This window comes from Lycium ferocissimum, chromosome 7 (assembly GCF_029784015.1).
Source record: "Lycium ferocissimum isolate CSIRO_LF1 chromosome 7, AGI_CSIRO_Lferr_CH_V1, whole genome shotgun sequence".
Taxonomy (NCBI): Eukaryota; Viridiplantae; Streptophyta; class Magnoliopsida; order Solanales; family Solanaceae; genus Lycium; species Lycium ferocissimum.
In genome coordinates this window covers 17,095,265-17,114,524 of record NC_081348.1, presented here as the reverse complement: position 1 = coordinate 17,114,524, position 19,260 = coordinate 17,095,265, and the positions used below count along the sequence as shown (strand labels likewise).

The following is a 19,260-nucleotide window of genomic DNA, read 5'->3' as shown; positions in this document are numbered from 1 at the left end:
TAATCATCATTTATGTTTTGTACCTGCACCCTTCCTTGTTGATATTCTCTTGGATTGTACAATTTCTTGACTCTTTGCCTTTTTACCACTTTTAGCTAGCTTTTTTGGTGATAAATCACGTCGTAGCTACTTTTTGGACAATACCGTTATTATGTTCATTCTCTTTGTCCTCCTTTGTGGTGGTATTTCCTCTCGTTGCCTTTTGAATTTCATCGCTTGAAACTTTGTGGGTCACTATATCATGTAACATAGCGTTTGGGGATGTTTTCTCTTCAGTAACTGACTTCTTTGTATTCCCTATATCTGCAGCTGCCTTGGAAATTGGACTTGCTTTTGTCCTGACAATATCTTCAACATTTGGACCGACAATATCTCTTCGCATTTGGAGGCACCTCGTGATCTTAGCGCATTAATCGGATTATCGCTTGCATTTCTCCATCCTCAACAAAGATCCGATCTTGTGTGATTAATTTTTACCTCCCCCCTTGTGTGATTAATCATAGCACCATCCGACATCAATGAATCTTCATTATTCCCCCCATAGTGTGTCTTAGTAGAATCATACGAGTTATCCACTAAGTTCACTATGCAGTCTTTGTGAAGATACCTCCTCCTCGGTTCCTTCTATGCCTTCCATTCTATCTCCCAATTACCTTTTGATTCATTCTCATTTGACTTACTAGATTGTTCATCACTAGATTTCTGCTTCTCCTCTACAAACTGCACCAAATGGTCTTCATCAGAATTTTGTTGTGATTTCTTAATCTCTTTAGTACTCTCTTCCCCATAATCTACCCCCCATTCTTTGGAGCTATGTTGATCACTGATATGGACACTTGAGTTGTTATTGTTAGTCTCTTTCTCACTAAGCTTTGCTGGTGACATATTTTTGTGTTGTGCAATTGCACGATCTTCCTTGTTTTCTCCAATGCATTGTACAGTCTCTACTTTATTCTCCTTGATTACTTTATTGTCACCAGTTTCCTCCACTTCTACCATGACTTCACCTTGGTTCTTGCTTTGTACATCTTTCATATTGAACTCTGTTGGCTTGCTAGTATTCCCAACCTGCTGCACTTCCTCATTTTGCACCTTTTGTACTCCAGTCTTTTCCTTGTTACCTTCAAAGCATTGTTCTGCCCTTGTTTGAGTCTCCTTAATTGTTTCATTATCCCCAGATTCTTCCACTTCAGAAAGGATTTCATATTGGTTTTTAGTTTGTACAGCTCTGCTATTGGCCTCTACTTCCTTGCTAGCTTTTTCCAGCCAGTTGAACATTGTCCTTTTGCCCCTTTTGTAATCCATTATCTTACCTTATTGTGACTGCTCTGTTATCTTTCTTCGGATTCCATACTCCTGGATTTCCAATCCATCTTCCACTTGTTAACATTCTAGCGGATGATTTTAAAGGATTGTTGTATCCTTTATTCCTGTTACCTATACCTCTTTCTCTTTCTTTGTCTTCAGAGTTTCCTTGCTTCTGCTTCTCAGCATTAATTTCCTTCTTATCTTTCACTCTTTCTTCATGTTTTTGTTCTTGAGATGGATCTCCTAATGTGTTAATCTGATCTTCTATCTGCACATCTTTCTCTTCTTCCCTATAAGCTAGTTCGGGATGAATAATCATACAGTCGTCTTCATTATGGCCCTGCAGTCTACACTCCTTGCAAAACATTGGTAAATAGTCATAATGTATCTTCACATTTACAGTCCTGATACTCAAAGTTTGTTCATCCTCAATGTCCATCCTTACATCCTTTGGTAGATCTGGTACCAAATCTACTAAAACTTTAACCCTAGCACAACTAGGTCTAGTTTTATTGATTGTGGCCAAATCTAAATGTAAAGGTTTGCCCACTACTGAAGCAAGTGTAAACAATGCTTCTTTTACAAAGTAAGTAGGCAGTAAATTGGGGAAAGAAATCCATGCCATTGCTTTAGGAGTCTCCTCATCAATCTTAAACTTGGAATCATATATGAGAGGCCTCATCTGATAGGAATACCCCTTCTTATTTGTCAAATAATATCTTTGGTTTAGATGTTAGATTGATAAAATCTTCATTCAGGCTTAATCTAATTAGCACATGTCTATTTCTAAAGAAACTAATGGTGCATTCTCCTTAATTCCACACTGATTTGGGATCATTTTGCGTAAGTGGTCCATATCCGGCCACCCATATGAAAATTTACCCACAACTGCAAGCTGCAAGTTCTCAATAGCCTCCATTCTTGCCACTTCATTTGCAGTCCATTTCACATATGGTTTTCCTTGTAACATAGTAATCTTTTTTATTGAAATTGGAGCAATTGAAGGTGTTTGATTTTGCATGTTCATCGTTGCAGGTTTCAAAAGTAATGCATACTGGATCTTATTGGAATTTGATTCTGATGGCTCTCTCTCTGTCTATCCGCCGTGTAGTCACTAGTTCTCGGTCGCCCACTCCGGTTGGCTGATCAACGGTCGTCATAGCCATGTTTGAAGGCTTAGGATCTACGTATTAGGGTTCTGCATGAATATTAGGTCCATGTTTGATTTTTGTTTGCTTATTCAAGTTAACATATACCGATTTAAATGAGTAGTTTTGTATTCAATCTCGATGTCTCCCACATATTCCTTTAGACAAAAGATATAGACTATCTAAATAATCATCAAAAAATGATAAAATCATGGGAAGATATTCGTTTGATTAATAAACATTGTTTCTTTTTAAAAATTATAACATTAATATTTATCCATATTTTATATCTCATTAGGACTGCGCGAAGTGCGGACAATCACACTAGTTAAATCCAAACAAAACCAAACGCATTAATTCCATCAATCACCAATTTAATTCATTTATCTTTTTAAGATTTCCTATTCGCCATTTATTTATTTTTTATAGCATATAGTCCCTCCTTTTCAATTTGTTGTCTGGTTTTGACTTGTCGCAGAGTTTAAGAAAGTAAAGAATACTTTTGAATCTTGTGATTTTAAATTAAATAGATGTAGATGTACCAAAATATCCTTTAATCTTGTGGTCTTAAACATGTCATGTGTCAAGTTGAAATTAAAGAGTTTCCAATAAAGGAAAAGACATTTTTTAAACGGACTTAAAAAAAAAACGTAAGACAAACAAATTGAAACGGAAGAAATATTTATTTTTACACATCAGAGATCTTAGCAGGATTATTTTGTTCTATCTAAATTGTGAATGACTATCTTCAACCATTTCCTTTGGTAAATTCACTGAATTTAGCCAAGAAATTACGTATTGTATTTCTTATAATCTTGGATTTAAGTGAATTAATTTTTGAATGGTGGGGTTCCCCATGAAATATATACTGTACAAATTGAAAACCCATTATAATACTAAGATTTATGATTAAATGTTATATAGAGGATAAAGAACCCGTTATTATCTCTTTTTGGAAATCCTTTTAATCACGATATCAACAAATTATTCACTGTAACGCCATTTTTCCAAGCGAATAAAACAACAAACCTAAAACCGTGCAGTTAGAAACTCAAAGATCAAAGAAAAACTCCTGCAATAATAAATGGATCAACGAACTGAAACGAGCTAATAGACAAGCAAGGAGAAATTTTCAAAAATAATTGGCAGGTTATCTAAAGAGTAAGTGTTGTTCCTAGTAGCATGAACTTCATTGTTAGATGAGTTCACCACCGATCCTTTCAGATGGGAACTAGCTAGAAAGGTGAGGACTGGACTAAGATTTCTAGTTCCCAATCTTAGTTCATTTTATCGACGCATATTGGATACAATCATTAACCCGAAACACCTCTTCCTTGATCAACACACCGGCAAAAGGGAAACAACAAGAATGCATGAATTGCTATTGAGATGAAACTTCAGGCAGTACATGAACCAAAAATCAAGTAAAGGTTGGTTCATGTTTCGAAATACAATGCACATCCAGCTAACATATCTACCTAAGTTAATGGTAAAAGATTTGTAGTACATTAGCATTACTTTATGGCTACACAGTGGAAGTAAACGCTCCACGCTTCTTAACCATACTTAAGAAAAAGAAGAATTTACAAACAAGCAATGACCTATTGTAATTTGGACAAATATCAGTTCTGATAGTTAATACCACTGGATCATTTAATTGATACTAATGACTAGTCCTTCTAATTGGTGTTCAAACTTGCAGAATTTTGCTAGATATTTGGTTCTAAGACTGATCAAAGATAAGTAGTACTGTCAAATTCCACACAAAAGAGAAGCACTTCTCTTCACTTACAGTTTGCTGACAGACCACATTCGAGGTGATTGTCTATTCAATAAAGAATGTTAGCACGCTTTTTCTTTTTCCAACTGAGCTAAGAACATATCGTTACCAAAATCCTGATCAAGAATAAAAAAAACTCCCTAATAGTTGAGGCCAAGTAATTCAAAATTCTAATGCCTCTTGTATTTTTGTACTAAATGGTAATAGCCCGTGCGAACATTTACTAAAATAGACCAATGTGCAATTGTCTTTGAATGTAGCTTTAAGAGTTATGATCACTTATGTGTAGGTGTAAAATTGCATTTGAATGTAGTTTTATGTTTGTAAAGCGTAATGTAAAGTTGGGTGAAATTGCTTAGCTAACGCACCTCATTTACACGGAATGTTGTATGAGTGTGAGGCGACCCTATTTTATATCCAAATATTTACATATGGACGGAAGCTTGCCAAAAGGCAAGACAATAACGCAGCGACCACGTACTTGGCAGCCATCTTGTTCTCAGCACGTGTTGTTGTAGCTGCGTTGTTGCAGTGTTTGACAAAGTACCTGCAGTGATTTTTAGTATTGGCTTCTTGTCAAAATATGCGTGTAAATGCAGATAGTAGAGAGAGTTGCAGCGGTAGAGATGGGTCACTTTTTGACATCAACTCCTTAAAGCATTTTCTGTCACATATATACTCGGTTTTTCTTCAATCTAGCTTAGCAAGTAAGAATTAGCCTGCTTCAAAAACTTCCAGTGTGGAGAAGAATGTGATACCAAAATATTTCTCATAGCTGCATAAAATTAGGTAGGGGTTTTGTGCTGGAATGGATTGAAAATAATAGCGGAAAAAGTAACAAAAATTTGGCGGAAGAAGAGACACAAACCATATAATTCTGATACGCAGAAATGTGCAAGTAGGCCAAAACATCTCCATCCTTTTCGTCCGGTGTCATATTCCTATGAATATGCGCCGAAGGTTCTTCGTCATCTTTCTTCCTTCGACATCATCTACCCCGAAACATTGATATACATAAAGGAATTCTAAAGAGAAGACTAAATGAGCAAGCTCCGAGCTACATTAATGAGCTGCATTAAGGCGCGTACTGTACAAAGATGTAAATATACATCATTCTATCAAACCATGACAAACACTCTCATCTCCTCCGTTATTACAGAAACAAAATAGCCCTCTTATCTCACCAGCATCAGCCCATTCTGCTTCATGCATCCGTTCCAGTATCATTGTTCTTCTCAGCCACAAACTATTCATACCACAACTTGCACCCAACATCATTTACCCCGAAACATTGATATAATAAAGGAGTTCTAAAGAGAAGACTAAATGAGCAAGCTCCGAGCTACATTAATGAGCTGCATTAAGGCGCGTGTTGTACAAAGCTGTAAATATAAAGGTCAAAGAGCATATAATAATACTAATCACTATGCAAAGAGCCAAGTAAGACAATAGTCATTGGAGTTGGCAGTAAGATAGCTTCCAAAGTAATGAGTGAAGAACAACAAAGAGCGGGACTTTGACGTTTTCAAGGTAGAAGAAGCAAAGGGACCTAATAGATCTCTAAGTTAAGGCCGTACACATGTAAAAAAATATAACTGTATATTTCTTTTTTACAGCAGCCACATTTTTGGGGTGTGACCGATCCAGAACTAATAAATGGAGATGGAAAGAGAGAGATTCACAATCTCCAAGTTGCCTTAGAAATTTTGAGTAACTGAAGAAAGAATTATCAGCACATCCTACATCAGGAACTGGTCTATATTGCGAAAAAGTGTTGGGAAAGATGAGTGGTAAACAACATCTTCACACACCTGGATAATTGAGTGTTCTGTTAAAAATATCCCATCATTGAGTGGAAAGATCAGCAAACTTTTCTAGCTAACCATTTAGATCCTAAATACGAAATAGGCCTCAGTTAAGAGAATGTTGCGGGCAGTGCATGAATGTTTATAGAGATGAATCGAAGTGATTGGTCGATGGCGAGTTAATTCTATAATTATCTGTGAATCTAAAAAAAATTCGGACAGCGTGAGATATGACTCATCTATGTGCAGGCTCAACACAGAATCACAGATACCAAACACGCTCAAAGAAACCTGCTATGTATATCACTTCAGCCATACCTATTTATCAAAAAGCACAACTTCACATTTAATAATCCTACTTAATTGAAACTTAGCATGCTACAAAAACTCGAGTATTTATAACGTGATATTTGCCTCTAAACAGATGTCATGACCAGAAGCAACTCTAAGAATGAGCTATAGGCTAAAGCTATTAATCCTATGAATCACTTAGTTTAGAGGAAATATAAGATAGTAGCTTATAAATCACCTATATCTCTTTACAGTTGTTGTCAGCGGAATTTCAAACAAATTACAACAATTCACCACACACTGACTTTAGGTTTTATGGCAGATTAGTTAGAACAATAGCAATGCAAATGATTATATATCAAACTTTACATATGAATGCAAGTGAAAAAAGATGAAAATCCATGGGCATTATTCAACCATTGTTTATCTCAGTGATTAGAGGTAAACAGTTAACTTTCTACAAACCAGCGCTCCTCTATCGAGCTAATTTGACTAACTCTTCTTTCAACCAGAAGTAGATTAAAAAAAAAAGTTAAGAATAGAAATGTGTTTTACCTTATAACAAGGAGGAATGCTAGCAGATTTACAATAGAGTATGCCATTCATGCAGATGTCTCTCTAAATTTCTTCTTTTTTGCCACATAAGATCCAATCAAGTCATTGACATCCGGATTTTGAAGCACATTATGCTCCCTTAAGACACAAATCTGTTAGTCAGGGGAAATATGAACTATGAGAAGAAAAAAATACAACACGGCCATGAATACATGAAACAAATTTAGAGACAGCGCATAGTTGATATTGGTTTCTTGAAATAGCTTACTCTTCTGGAAGGCATTTTCCTTTTGCATTAGTTTTCACCATATCCATGTGAATGTGGAAATAAGCTAATACCTCTTCAGCTAAAATCTGCATTTTTCTATGAAAGCAACCTCAGCCAACAATACATCATATACTGGTTTAAGGTCTAAGAGTATGAACTTTCCACGAACAGAACCTATTATATGAAGGCCCCAACTATGCCTTAATATAAAATCACATCTTCATACATAAACCGCAAGTTGAAATCGTTGCAGCCTTTTTCCCTAAAACATTTCTCTGAAAGTAAAGCTAAAAAGACTAAATAATAACTGAACTACTGATGTTTATGCCTAAGAAGAGAAAAAGTGTGAAAACCAACACATATTTGTCAAAGTCCATCACTAAGAAATGAATACAACAACAACAACAAGAAATCCCACAACGTGAGATGCAGGGAAATAATAACTGAACTACTGATGTTAAAAGCATATGCAAGAGATTCAAAGCGATATGGAAATGCAAATAATATAATGATGAAAAAGTGTGACCAACACATAGATAAAATAAGATAATCAAAGTACGGGATAACAAATAGTAAAACAAAGCACAAATGTGACTACTAATATGAAAGGATAAACGTTACTATCTACTAGCCTTCTCAATCCGAGCATGTCCTCGTAAGTCAGGTCTAATCACCTCTCCCCAATACTTCTTCTCTACCTACCCCTACCTCTCTTCCGAAACCATCCATGGCCAACCTCTCAACAAAGGCATGTCCAAACCATCTCGCCTCGTTTCCCGCATCTTGTCTTCCAAAAGAATAACTCAGCACAACTCATACGTATAATAGATGCCAAAAAAACAAAGAGCAAATGCAAAATCTACAAGTAACATAAAAGCTAATGGCCAAGCTACAATTGGGTGAATAAAACTAAAGGCAAGTCTAGCAAAATGTAGCCAAAAAAACAAAGGATGCAAATCTACAAGTAACATAAAAGCTAATGGCCAAGCTACAATTGGGTGATAAACTAAAGGCAAGTCTAGCAAAATGTAGAGGATTTGAGAGGTTGATGGATTGGGGTTTGAAGGGCAAGTTAATGAGCTGATTCTTGAAAGAACCCCTAATTTGGAGATAGGAGCCACGAACAGTCTGCTTTTCATAATAAATTACTAAAATACCTAAAGAGGATGACGATCCTAATATCTAAGCCATGCTTCTATAATAGTAGAAATATAGGAACTAGAATTTTCTTCCACATGTACCTTGGATATTCTATTAGAGACTCCGCATTTCGAAGGACAATCAGATTGTACATATTTTCAAAGCACAATGGTGAACAACTGAACATGTGCAACTCTATACCGCATCCTCCTTTCTCAAGAAAGATTCCATCCCCTCTTTAATGTCTGCCAGGAGACCGAGTGCTCCATGAACAATGAGCGCTTCCTGCTCCGCCCGCAGCGCTTGCTGCCTCTCCTCACAATTACAATTATATCCTGTCTCTGTAAGGTGAGAGTGGAATTTCTTCTTTATTTGTCCTTTCCATTCACTCGGATTTCTTCCTTACACGCTGCTCAACAAGATTTAATAAAGGAAAATAATTAACAAACAAGCTAAGAGAAGTAACGAAAAAGTAAAAACCTACTGAAAAGAAAAAAAAAAAAGGAATAACTTACATTTATCAGAACACCACTCGTTTTAATCATTACAGTTATTCCCGATCAATCTCGATGTAGGAAATATGAGCAGTTTTTGGTCAGTAATGGACGGTTGTAAATAGATAGTCTAGAGGTGGAAGAGGGCATCCCTTTTACTGGAAGGGGTTGGAGATTACGACAATGATATATATGAAGCTCAGAGATTGAACAACTCCTACAATGACAATGGATCAACTACCAAATCAAGCTAACAGATAAGCAAAGGAGAAATCCTCAAAATTAACGGTCAAGTTATCTGGACAGTAAATTGAAACAAACAAGTTAAGCAAGTCCGTGTCATATTTTGAAGAGCTTATATGAATCAGTTAATAATAGACAAATTAAAAAGAGATGATTCTCTCTTGATTATGCTGTCAATTCTAACACATAAACTACAAACTACTACCACCACAAATATAAAGATCTTGGTAACTGAAACATGAGTAAATCGTCTTCTGTTATCTAACCTTGAATTTATTCCGAGTAGGATACACTTCCTTCCCTTTTCCCTAGTTCTGAGGTGCCACTCGAGGTTGAGTAATGGAAATAATTTGAAGGAAACTTCATAATCTCCAAAGTTATCAGTGCAATCTCTGAAGATCCAAAACAAGAAACTGATGTCTTAACCATTGTGCTAAAGATCCAAATTCTGACAAAAGCTCAGTATTTGCTATCAAATGCAGTCGCATCAAACTTGAAATCAATGCAATGTAACATGGCTTAAATAATGGAAGCAGACATTCGAAGTCTTTTCCAGTTTCTTTAAATTTCAAGCTTGATGTAACTCTTTTCCAGGTCTTGGCTACCTGATTGAGAAAGTGAGGTTGCGTTCCTTAATTCCTTTGGACAAAAAATGCGGAACAAAGCCGAACAGCTTTCATGATGGCGAACAATTTTCCAGTCTGCAAAATTTGAGGGAGAACATAGGTTAATAGACAAGACAGGAGAGTCTTAATAGTCAAGTAAGATGAAGAGTGAGATATATCACGAGAATATATGAATTGCTATTGAGATGGATCTCCGAAGGCAATAAACATATATTAAGTCATCAACTTTTCTGGAGCAAATTATTTCAATTCCTACCTATACTAGATTTCTTTTACAATGTTTCGATGCAAATATAAAGATTTTATCACCTTTTTTTGGGTCATCTTTTTCTGAAACATTAAATTCATCCTGATCTGAAGATGCTTCCTCCACTTCACAGCGGCAATAGATGCTACACACTGGTCAAAAAGATTTAACAAAGAAAAAGAATTAACAAACAAGCAAAGAGAAGTAACCAAAAATCAAAAGATCTCAGAAAATAGAATAACTTACATGTATGGGAGCACCACTGGTTTTAATCATTACAGGTACTCCCAATCAATATTTTTAGCCAGTAATCCCCCTTCTAGAATTCTTGACGTGGTTTGAGCAATAGACGCTCCACACTGCTCAACAAGATTTAAAAAAGGAAAAGAATTAACAAAAAAGCAAAGGGATAGTAAACAAAAATAAAAAGCTTCTGAGGGAAAATAATAACTTACATCTGTCGGAGCCCATTTGTTTTAATCATCACAGATATTTCCCATTGATTCTTATGGTGGGAATTTGAGCAATATTTGGCCAGTATTCCCCCTTCTCGAATTCTAGACGTGGTTTAAGCAATAGACGCTCCACACTGCTCAACAAGATTTAAAAAAGGAAAAGAATCAACAAACAAGCAAAGGGAAGTAAACAAAAACAAAAAGCTACTGGGGAAAAAGAATAACTTACATTTGTGAGAGCACCATTCGTTGTAATCATTACTGGTATTCCTCATCGATCTGTATGGTGGGAATATGAGCAATATTTGTCCAGTATTCTCCCTTCTCAAATTCTAGGAGTGGTTTGAGCAATGGGCAGTTGGAAATAATTAGTTTAGAGAGGGAAGAGGGCATCCCTTTTACTGGAAGGGATTGGAGATTAGGGCAATCCCTGATGGTCAGTTCAGAGAGGGAGGAGGGCAGCGCTGATTCTGGAAGGGATTGGAGATTAGGGCAATCAATAATATACAGCGCAGAGAGGGAGGAGGGCAGCGCTGATTCTGGAATACATTGGAGATTAGGCCAATCCCAGATGTATAGACGTTGAAGAGAAGTGAGGCGCCGAAGACCTTCGGTCGGTAGTGAATGGAGCTCATGATGACCAAATAACATTATCTCAGAAAGAGAAGAGGGAAGCCCTTCTTTCAGCCGTGACTGAATTTGAGTTAAATTAACAGTAGATAGAGATTCAAGAAAGGTGAGGCTTTTGAGAACTTGGCTGCTTAATCTTTTCAGATTGAATACTTCAAGTCTTCGAATAGAGCAAGGCAACTCCCAATTCTCATCAGCAAGAATCTCTTCGTCACTACCATCATGGTAGATCAGTAACTCTCTGAGACAGGGGAGTCTCTGTAAACGCCACTCCTTTCGGTTATTCACCAGTTTCTTGCAATTGAGGATCTCAAGGACTTCTAAATTGAAGGGCAATCCTCCTTCAGGAAAGGACTCTATTTCTGTACAAATCCACAGTTTCAGTTCCTTAAGAGATGGAAGGAGTTCCTGCATACGTTCTGGCAGCCACTTCAGTTTCTTGCATTCGAAAATATGCAATGACTGCATCTGAGACCTGCACGCCACTGAAAGTCTTTCAAGATTCTCACAATCCCTAATATAGAGACTTTCAGTCCCAGTAGGAATCAAAAGCCTAGTAAGGCTGTGGCAATTCTCTACCCTCAAATCACGTGCTCTTGGGACCAACTCATGTGATATAGAATCACATCCATCTAGTGACAATCTCAGAAGAAACATGTTATTTCTTCTAGAATTCATCTCACTAACTGATGCCTCCAATTTCAGTTTCCCGCAATGAGATATCTTTATTGTCTTCAAGGTATTCGGCAGAATGCTAATAGGTAAGGAGGTAAGAGACTGACAATCGGTAATTACTAATTTAACAATCTGCTTCATTCCCAGAAACTGGGATGTAAACAATTCAGCGTCATCAAAAAGAACTCCAACCTTAGGAGAACCAACAACTTCAAACTTTCTTAAGCTTGAAAGTTGGATAGGTGTCTCCAAATTGAGTTCAGGACATACTGAAATTCTCAATCCTGTCAGAACACAAAGATTTTCAGGCAACTTTCCAATCAACTTGGGACAATCTTCAATCGAAAGGTCATGAAGTCTAGGGAACTCTCCATTTCCTAGTACATGCCACTGCTTCAACTCCAGCATCTCTGCAAATTCAAGCTTCTCAAGAGAGTTAAATGGCTTTTCGGATGACGAACTGCCATAGAATTCTTCCGTCACCTCTGTTATTCGATCCATCCCTCTAATGGCGAGGAATTTCAATGAAGGAAGTTGTCCTAGTGATGGCAAGGAATAACAGTCCTTGCAGTTGCTAAGAGACAATTCCACCAGCTTAAGAAACGAATGATCAGCAAGCCAGTTTGGAAATTTTGTCCCTCTATATCCGGTGATTTGGAGTTCTTTTATGTTTGTGTGTGGATGTAGCTCCTCAAGTATGTCTCTTTCAGTTTGTGAATTTTCAGCAATACTTTCACTCCACTCCAACGATAACATCTCAACATGTTCCTTTTCCCTCATGTTCGCATTTTTAGCTTCGCATCTATCAACCACATTTTGCAACTCTAAAATTGATAGAGATCCATACAAGTTACGTAGTTCACCCAAATCTTCCTTTCTCGAACCACTGTTACCACCTAGAAGAAACTTGGCTCCCAATAACACCTGGAGGTTGTTCAACTTGCCAGGAAATAGTGGCATCTTCAAGAGAGAAGTGTTGCTTATATCAAGGTGATGCAAGTTGATTAACTTTTCCATCTGCAGCGGTAACTCCTCAAGATAACAACAATGTGACAGGAGAAGTGTCTCTAAGTTATACAGTACACAAGTTGAATCTGGCAACTTCTTAATCTCTGTCCGAGAAAGGTCCAAAAATCTTAGGAGTTTTAATTTGATAAACAAGGCATCCGGCAACTCCTTAATCCGATAACGAGACAATGATAGTGCCCTTAAGGATGTTAGTCTTGGCAATATGTTATGCAACACCCTCTTGCTTAGAGGGAATGAATCACCAGAAAAGCTTATGGGAAGCAATGTCCTCAGCTGCTCCAATTTGTAGAGGGGTTTCAATTTCTCAAAGTCACCATATCCCATTGAATATGATAGGTGTCGACCTTTTTCCAACATATGAGACCCTTCGTTATCTTCCAACCTGATACAAAGTTTTGAAGATGCAATTTGGGCCAAATCATTGACAAGGTCATGCATTAAAAATTTCTCTGTGTTCTCTTGAGAAGATTCTGGGATCCTTTCGAACAATGATCTTGATCTCAACTCGAGAAAGTATTGGTTGCCTAAATCTTCAATTGTTTCATCTTTTTGCAACCCCTGTACTAGACCATTAGCATTCCACAGTCCAATGACTTGTTCTTTCTGAAATGGATAACCTTTGGGAAATATTGCACAATAGGAAAAACATCGCTTTAAATGTGCGGGAAGATCATTGTAGCTCAACTTCAACGCTGGTAATATGTCATTGTCTCGCAGCTCCCATATTTCACTTCTCAAAATACGTTTCCACCGTTCAACCTCTGATATGGAGCGTAACATGCCAGCGAGCGTCTTCAGAGCTAAGGGCAGTCCTTTGCACTTATCTGCAATTTGTTTTCCGACCTCCTCAAGTTCTGGATGCTCCTTACGATCCATGTTTTCAAATGCATGTCTTTTGAATAAAGACCAAGAGACTTCACTAGACAAAATGTCCATGCTAATTTTCTCATTATCCATCATCAAGGCAACACTTTCCTTCCGTGTCGTCACAATGATCTTACTTTCTATATCTCCTTGTACAAAAAGATTTCTTAAGTCATCCCACTCATTGTAGTTATCATTCCACACATCATCAAGGACAACAAGAAACCTTTTTCCCTTTAGGCTTTCCTTCAATTTGACTTGTAGCTGATTAAGATTGTCATCAACCATTAAACCAATTTCTTGAAGTAACCCTTTTGTTATTCCGAAAGCATCATATGACTCAGACACACAAACCCAAGCTTTCAAATCAAAATGTTTTTTCACCTTCTCATCATTGTAAACTGCTTTGGCAAGAGTTGTCTTGCCCACGCCTCCCATACCAACAATAGGGACTACAGCCAGATTTTTTCCATTTGCATCTTTAGACAATAAACGGCCAACCAATTCCTCTTTTTCATTCTGCCTACCAAATATATCAGACTCATCAACCAGAGAGGTTGAAGGTCTTCTAGTTTCTGGTTTAGTCGAAACAAAATGCTCCTTTAAGCCAAGGCGACCAATTTGCTTTTCCAACACCTCCAGTGTTTCAATGGTCCCTTCCAACTTCTTCTTTATGTTAAGAAAAAATTCATCACTTAGGCCCAAGTTAAGGTCACTTACCTGCAAGTTGCTTATTCCTTCAGCAATATTTTGATGCTGACCTTCCACCTTAAGCCTCAAAGCTTCATAATTGATTTCTTCTATTAAGTTTTCAGCGCCTTCCACAGCATACTGAAGCTTATTAAACCACCGGCTCACGTATGGATTTGATGCTTGCTTATTCTCTGCATCATCTAACACAATCTGAAGACAAAGCAAAGTGTCCTCCAGTTTCTCTAAGAGCTGAACATCATGCTTATGCTTCTGAAACATCTTGAGCATATCACTGTGAGGAGCAAGCCTATCAAAGAGGACATTCAAAGCTGAAGAGACAACTGCTACGACAATATCTAAGCCAATAGACATTTCTGAAATCTGCAAAGCAAAACAGGAAACCACAAAATGAATATAAGAATTTGGAGAAGATGACTAGTGTTTCTATCTTAGACTAGTCTCTATAAAGAACTTTATTTTACCTGTTGAATGATAAAGAGTAATTTGCAAAGAAGAATAATCAGTCCTTTCTCTCTCTTATCTCTTTTGCTATTGGTCTTACATGTAATGGGTACAATTATGTTTTCTAGTATTAGTAATTAGCTACCGTCTACAACTGACAGCCATAGGAAGAGAAAAAACCAAAACTGTCCTTTTTTCTCTTTTCCAATATGACTTTTCATACAACAAGAAGACAAAGACTTGTTCACCAAATAAAAAAAATACAAAGACTTCGTAATAGAGTCTGATTTATTGACTATTCATCACTTCTTAGTTGAAAAATAAAAGAGCTTACAAGGTAAATTTCTCCTCTGCTCATTAATTTATGGCTTAAATTATCTGTTCCCACCTAAATTTGTCCGCAAAATTTATTTAGACGCATCGACTTAGCTATGTTACGATTGAACACCTATACTCAAATTTATATCTATAAAATACTTTTTATAGATATGGCAAAGTGTGTAATACACACCGGCAGGCGCGTAAAAGGCATTATTTAGCCTCCTTTCTTTTTTTTTTTTTTTTAATATCTTCTTCTTCGTTTAACCGCCATTGCAACCGCCGATGCCACCGCCGACCATATTTCTCTTTCCTCTTCTTTCTCCAGCCATTCACCTCCTCCATGCCACCTCATTTTTCCTCCAAATCTGCCACCTTTGCTCGTTCACCAGAAAAAATGGAGGAGAAGACACCCATATGCAATTCTTGATATACTGAGCTTCTCAATAATAAATATTAGATAAGTTTAGCAAGAACTTTAAAGCAAGAGATCGCAAACGATGACCACCACCTCTACCATTATCACCACCGTCGCCACCTCGTCCTTTTTTTTTTCCTTCAATTTTGAAAAGGCTATCACCATTACAATTTCCTTTCTTTTTCAACTCTGAGTTGGCCATTCTTGTTAAATTATGAATTTTCTTTTGAAAGAGAACATTTTGGTTTAAAAGAAGAAATGGGGGTAGCGGTGGACGGCGGGTACTGTAGCATAGCAGGGGTTTGGTGGGTCAGGGTGGGTGTGGTCTAGAGAATATTTTTGTTTTCACTAATAAAATATTTTTAATCATTATTGAGGACCCACATGCCACGTGTTGACAGTTAATTCGTCACTTTGCCACGTCAAAAAGTATATAAGTAGTTCAAATTCATAGTGGTATGGGTGTTCAATTGGAAAAAGGTCTAAATTAAGATGTCTAAATGGAATTTGTAAACAAGTTTAGATAGCAGCGGATGACTTAAGCCTTAATTTTTAACTTATATAGAAGCATGAGTTTGGAGGTGGTACTATTTTCCTGTGTGTTTAAAAAAAAAAAAATGAACTCCATATTAAAAAATCAAGCAACATCAAAAAAATAAACGTAGATCCTATATTAAAAAATTAAATAATATCCATGTAATTCTCAAAGTATCCCCCATTAAGTCAATAATGGTGGATTTTTATTATATATATCCAGTTTTGTTTTATTTTATTGAAATCATTGTACAATAAAAAATATGAACCCCATATTATTGCTTTTCTTGCCGTGTTAAGTAGCCAAATCATATAATTTCCTTTCTTTTCTTATATTAGCGAGATCTAATCAGATATTTAACCGTTGTATTTGCTATTCCGCCATGTCATTTATTTGTTATGTTTACTAAAATAAATATACTTAAAATATTTATATTTTAAAATAAGATATAATTTAATTACTTTTTCATTTTTATTCTTACTCTAATAAATGTGAAAAAAGATTAATGCCGTAAAAGAAAAAATAATATTAAATGGAGATCAAATAATAAATAAGTTAAATTAGTCAAATTATAATCCTAATTGACGTTTCCTTAAAAAAAAAAAGTGCAAAAGACAACACGACAATTAAAATGAGCTAAACCAAAAATTAAAAAATAGTAGTTCTTCATTTAAATAGAAAATCAAATTTCTACTTCGTTTCGTTTTAAACATGTAAAATTAATTTAAAAATTTGAACTAATGTAAATTTGATTTAATTTTAGAATTATCCAAATCAAAATTTGATAAAAAATAATACGTATTGTTTAGGTCTAATTTACATACATTAACAATAGAATATTTTACACCTTTAAATTAATCGAATTAAAATTCAAGTTATCAACCGATGCTTAAATATTGCTATTATTTTGTCTCAAAGAGGGGAAAATAGTTTCCTTTTAAACAAGTCTTCTCTTTTAAAAAGTATTAATAAATTTTTGCAAACTTTGTATTCATAGCAAACATTAATATAATAAAGTTTGGATACTTTAAGCACAAACTACTTTTTATATTAATCGTGTTTTGAACATACAACTTATTAGTAATATAAGTAAAAAGATTCAAGCGAATTTTTATTTAAAAAGCTGACAAGATAATGAATAAAATAATTGCAATTTGAGAAATTATATAACCAATTAACATTAATAAGAAAAAATTTTGAAATAAAAGAAAAATATATGGGTCAAAAAATTAATTTGATATGTAACTATATAACATAAACTTTAATAGAATTTAAATTAAATTTTAAAGAAAATACATTTATGATGTGAGACTACACGATAATATTTTCACTAAATTGACATAAATGATAAAAGTAGTTATTAACAATATATCATTGTAATTATGAAAGAAGAACATAAGCAAATATTGTATCATGCTAACAACTTTTTATTTATTTCGAGATAAATTACGCATTTGAATTACGCAATGAACTTTCTAATTTTTATTTGTGAATGGTAAATAAGAAATGATTGATCTTCAGGAGAAATGTATAATGACTCACGGTTGTCGTATAAAATACAATTCAATCTAAGAAGCAAATATATATCTTTGCAAACCTAATAAATTTATAGCATTAAGCGATAGTAAAAAGCAGATAGAATGTTAGATTCTTTGTGCTTTACAACTTAAGAAATGAATGTTCTCATAATTAAAAAATAATAAGTTATGTTACTTTATCAAAGTATACTACTAAAGTTTTGATTAGAACCAGTAGAATGTAAAGATTTCAATGGAACAAAAACTTTGAGATGAAATGAAACCAAATAATTTCCTGTACATACTTCTTCGAACGAAAATGTAGTCATACTAATATTATGTTTGTCGTTAGCCCATATTAATTATAAGATTAATTTCGAAGCATTCGAGCATCAACATCTAGTATAGTGCTAAAAGGAACTACCATTATCATGAATATGTTTACTCTACATTCTTGATTTACAAAAAAAAAAAAATCATTCTTGAAAAGATTATTGCTAAAGTTTATATTTAACAGTACTGGCTTCCTTGTTTGAATGATACTTTACATTATTGCCTTGTGATTTTTAAGTTAGTATCGTCAAACACCAAAGGGGTTAAAGCACATAATTACTTATTTATAAAATTAGGTTAGTGTACGCGCTTTCCGCGTACCACCAAAGAAACACTACTGGAAAAAAAATCAAGATATGACAATGATACTCAAAATCAAGATGATTTCAGGAATTTAGAGAATTAATGTTTCCATATTCAAATACCCACTACTAAGAATTTTATTTTACCTGTGAATTTTATTTTACCTATTGAATGATAAGAGTAATTTGCAAACAAGAATGATCAGTGATTTCTCTCTCTTTCTTTTGCAGTGATCTTACTTGTAATTGGTACAACTATGTTTTCTCGTACTCCCTCAGCCCCAAAAAAATTGTCTTACTTTCCTTATTAGTTTGTCCCAAAAAGATTGACGCGTCTCTATATTTAGAAACATTTTAACTTTATGAGATAATTTACAGCTACACAAACATCTAAGACTTGTTTTGGACCACGCATTTCAAAAGTCTTCCTTTATTTCTTAAAATTTGTGCTAAGTCAAACTAAGACAATCTTTTTGGGACGGAGGGAGTATTAATAATTAGCTACAATTTCAAGAAAAAAAAAAAAAAGAAAAAAGTGATTTTTTTCTCTTTTCCAAAAGTATGACTTTACATCCGTAAGAAGACAAAGACTTAGAGCTCGTTTGGTACAAGAGAAAAGAATAAATAATGCCCAGATTATATTTAAGATGAATTTATCTCACGTTTAGTTGGGATAAAATGATAGGATAACTAATCCCGGGATTAGTTATCCCGGAATTGTAGTGTTATTTTATCCCTGTGGGAGGGTGGAATAACCAATCGGGATAAGTTATCCTGGGATAACTTGTTTCCAACCAAATGACCTCTTAGGGATTTCTTGACTATTCATTACTCTCCGATTCAAAAAGAGTGTCCACTTAAACTTTATTTTTTTTGTTTAACAAGAGTGTCCACTTACCAAATCAAGAAAGAATTAACCTTATTTTTCCATATGTTCCCTTATTAAATGTTAAGTGACCAAATTTCAATACATATTTAATTACGGATAGTTTAGTCAAATTATCTATTTTTGCCTAGAAATTAGTATTTTCTTAAGAGGTGTGCAAACAGCTAAGTGGACACTCTTTTTTAACCGTATGATGTACTATCTCAATTGAATAATTGAAGCAAGAGAGGAAGGGTAC

General features: G+C 35.2%; 1 protein-coding gene across 14 annotated transcripts; it reads right to left on the bottom strand.

The window, feature by feature from the left end:
- Positions 1-3,516: 3,516 nt before the first annotated feature.
- On the bottom strand, positions 3,517-18,402 carry LOC132063555 (putative disease resistance RPP13-like protein 1). Of its 14 annotated transcripts, none has more exons than XR_009416398.1 (5): positions 9,638-9,864; positions 8,811-9,424; positions 8,397-8,704; positions 7,156-7,241; positions 3,517-7,039 (listed from the first exon to the last, which is right to left on the bottom strand). XR_009416398.1 is itself a non-coding variant. In XM_059456142.1 (5 exons), exon 1 carries the CDS (start codon positions 14,621-14,623, stop codon positions 10,619-10,621), a length of 4,005 nt encoding a protein of 1,334 aa, XP_059312125.1. In that variant the 5' UTR covers positions 14,624-14,907; the 3' UTR covers positions 4,977-7,039; positions 7,156-7,241; positions 9,299-9,733; positions 10,152-10,264; positions 10,590-10,618. The 14 variants fall into 14 exon arrangements, 12 of the variants coding, with proteins under 12 accessions (XP_059312125.1, XP_059312122.1, XP_059312131.1 ...); XM_059456142.1 differs by lacking the exon at positions 8,397-8,704 and adding exons at positions 10,152-10,264; positions 10,590-14,907 and having other exon boundaries at positions 4,977-7,039; positions 9,299-9,733; XM_059456139.1 differs by lacking the exons at positions 3,517-7,039; positions 7,156-7,241 and adding exons at positions 10,152-10,264; positions 10,590-14,733; positions 18,302-18,402 and having other exon boundaries at positions 8,811-9,733.
- Positions 18,403-19,260: the final 858 nt, after the last annotated feature.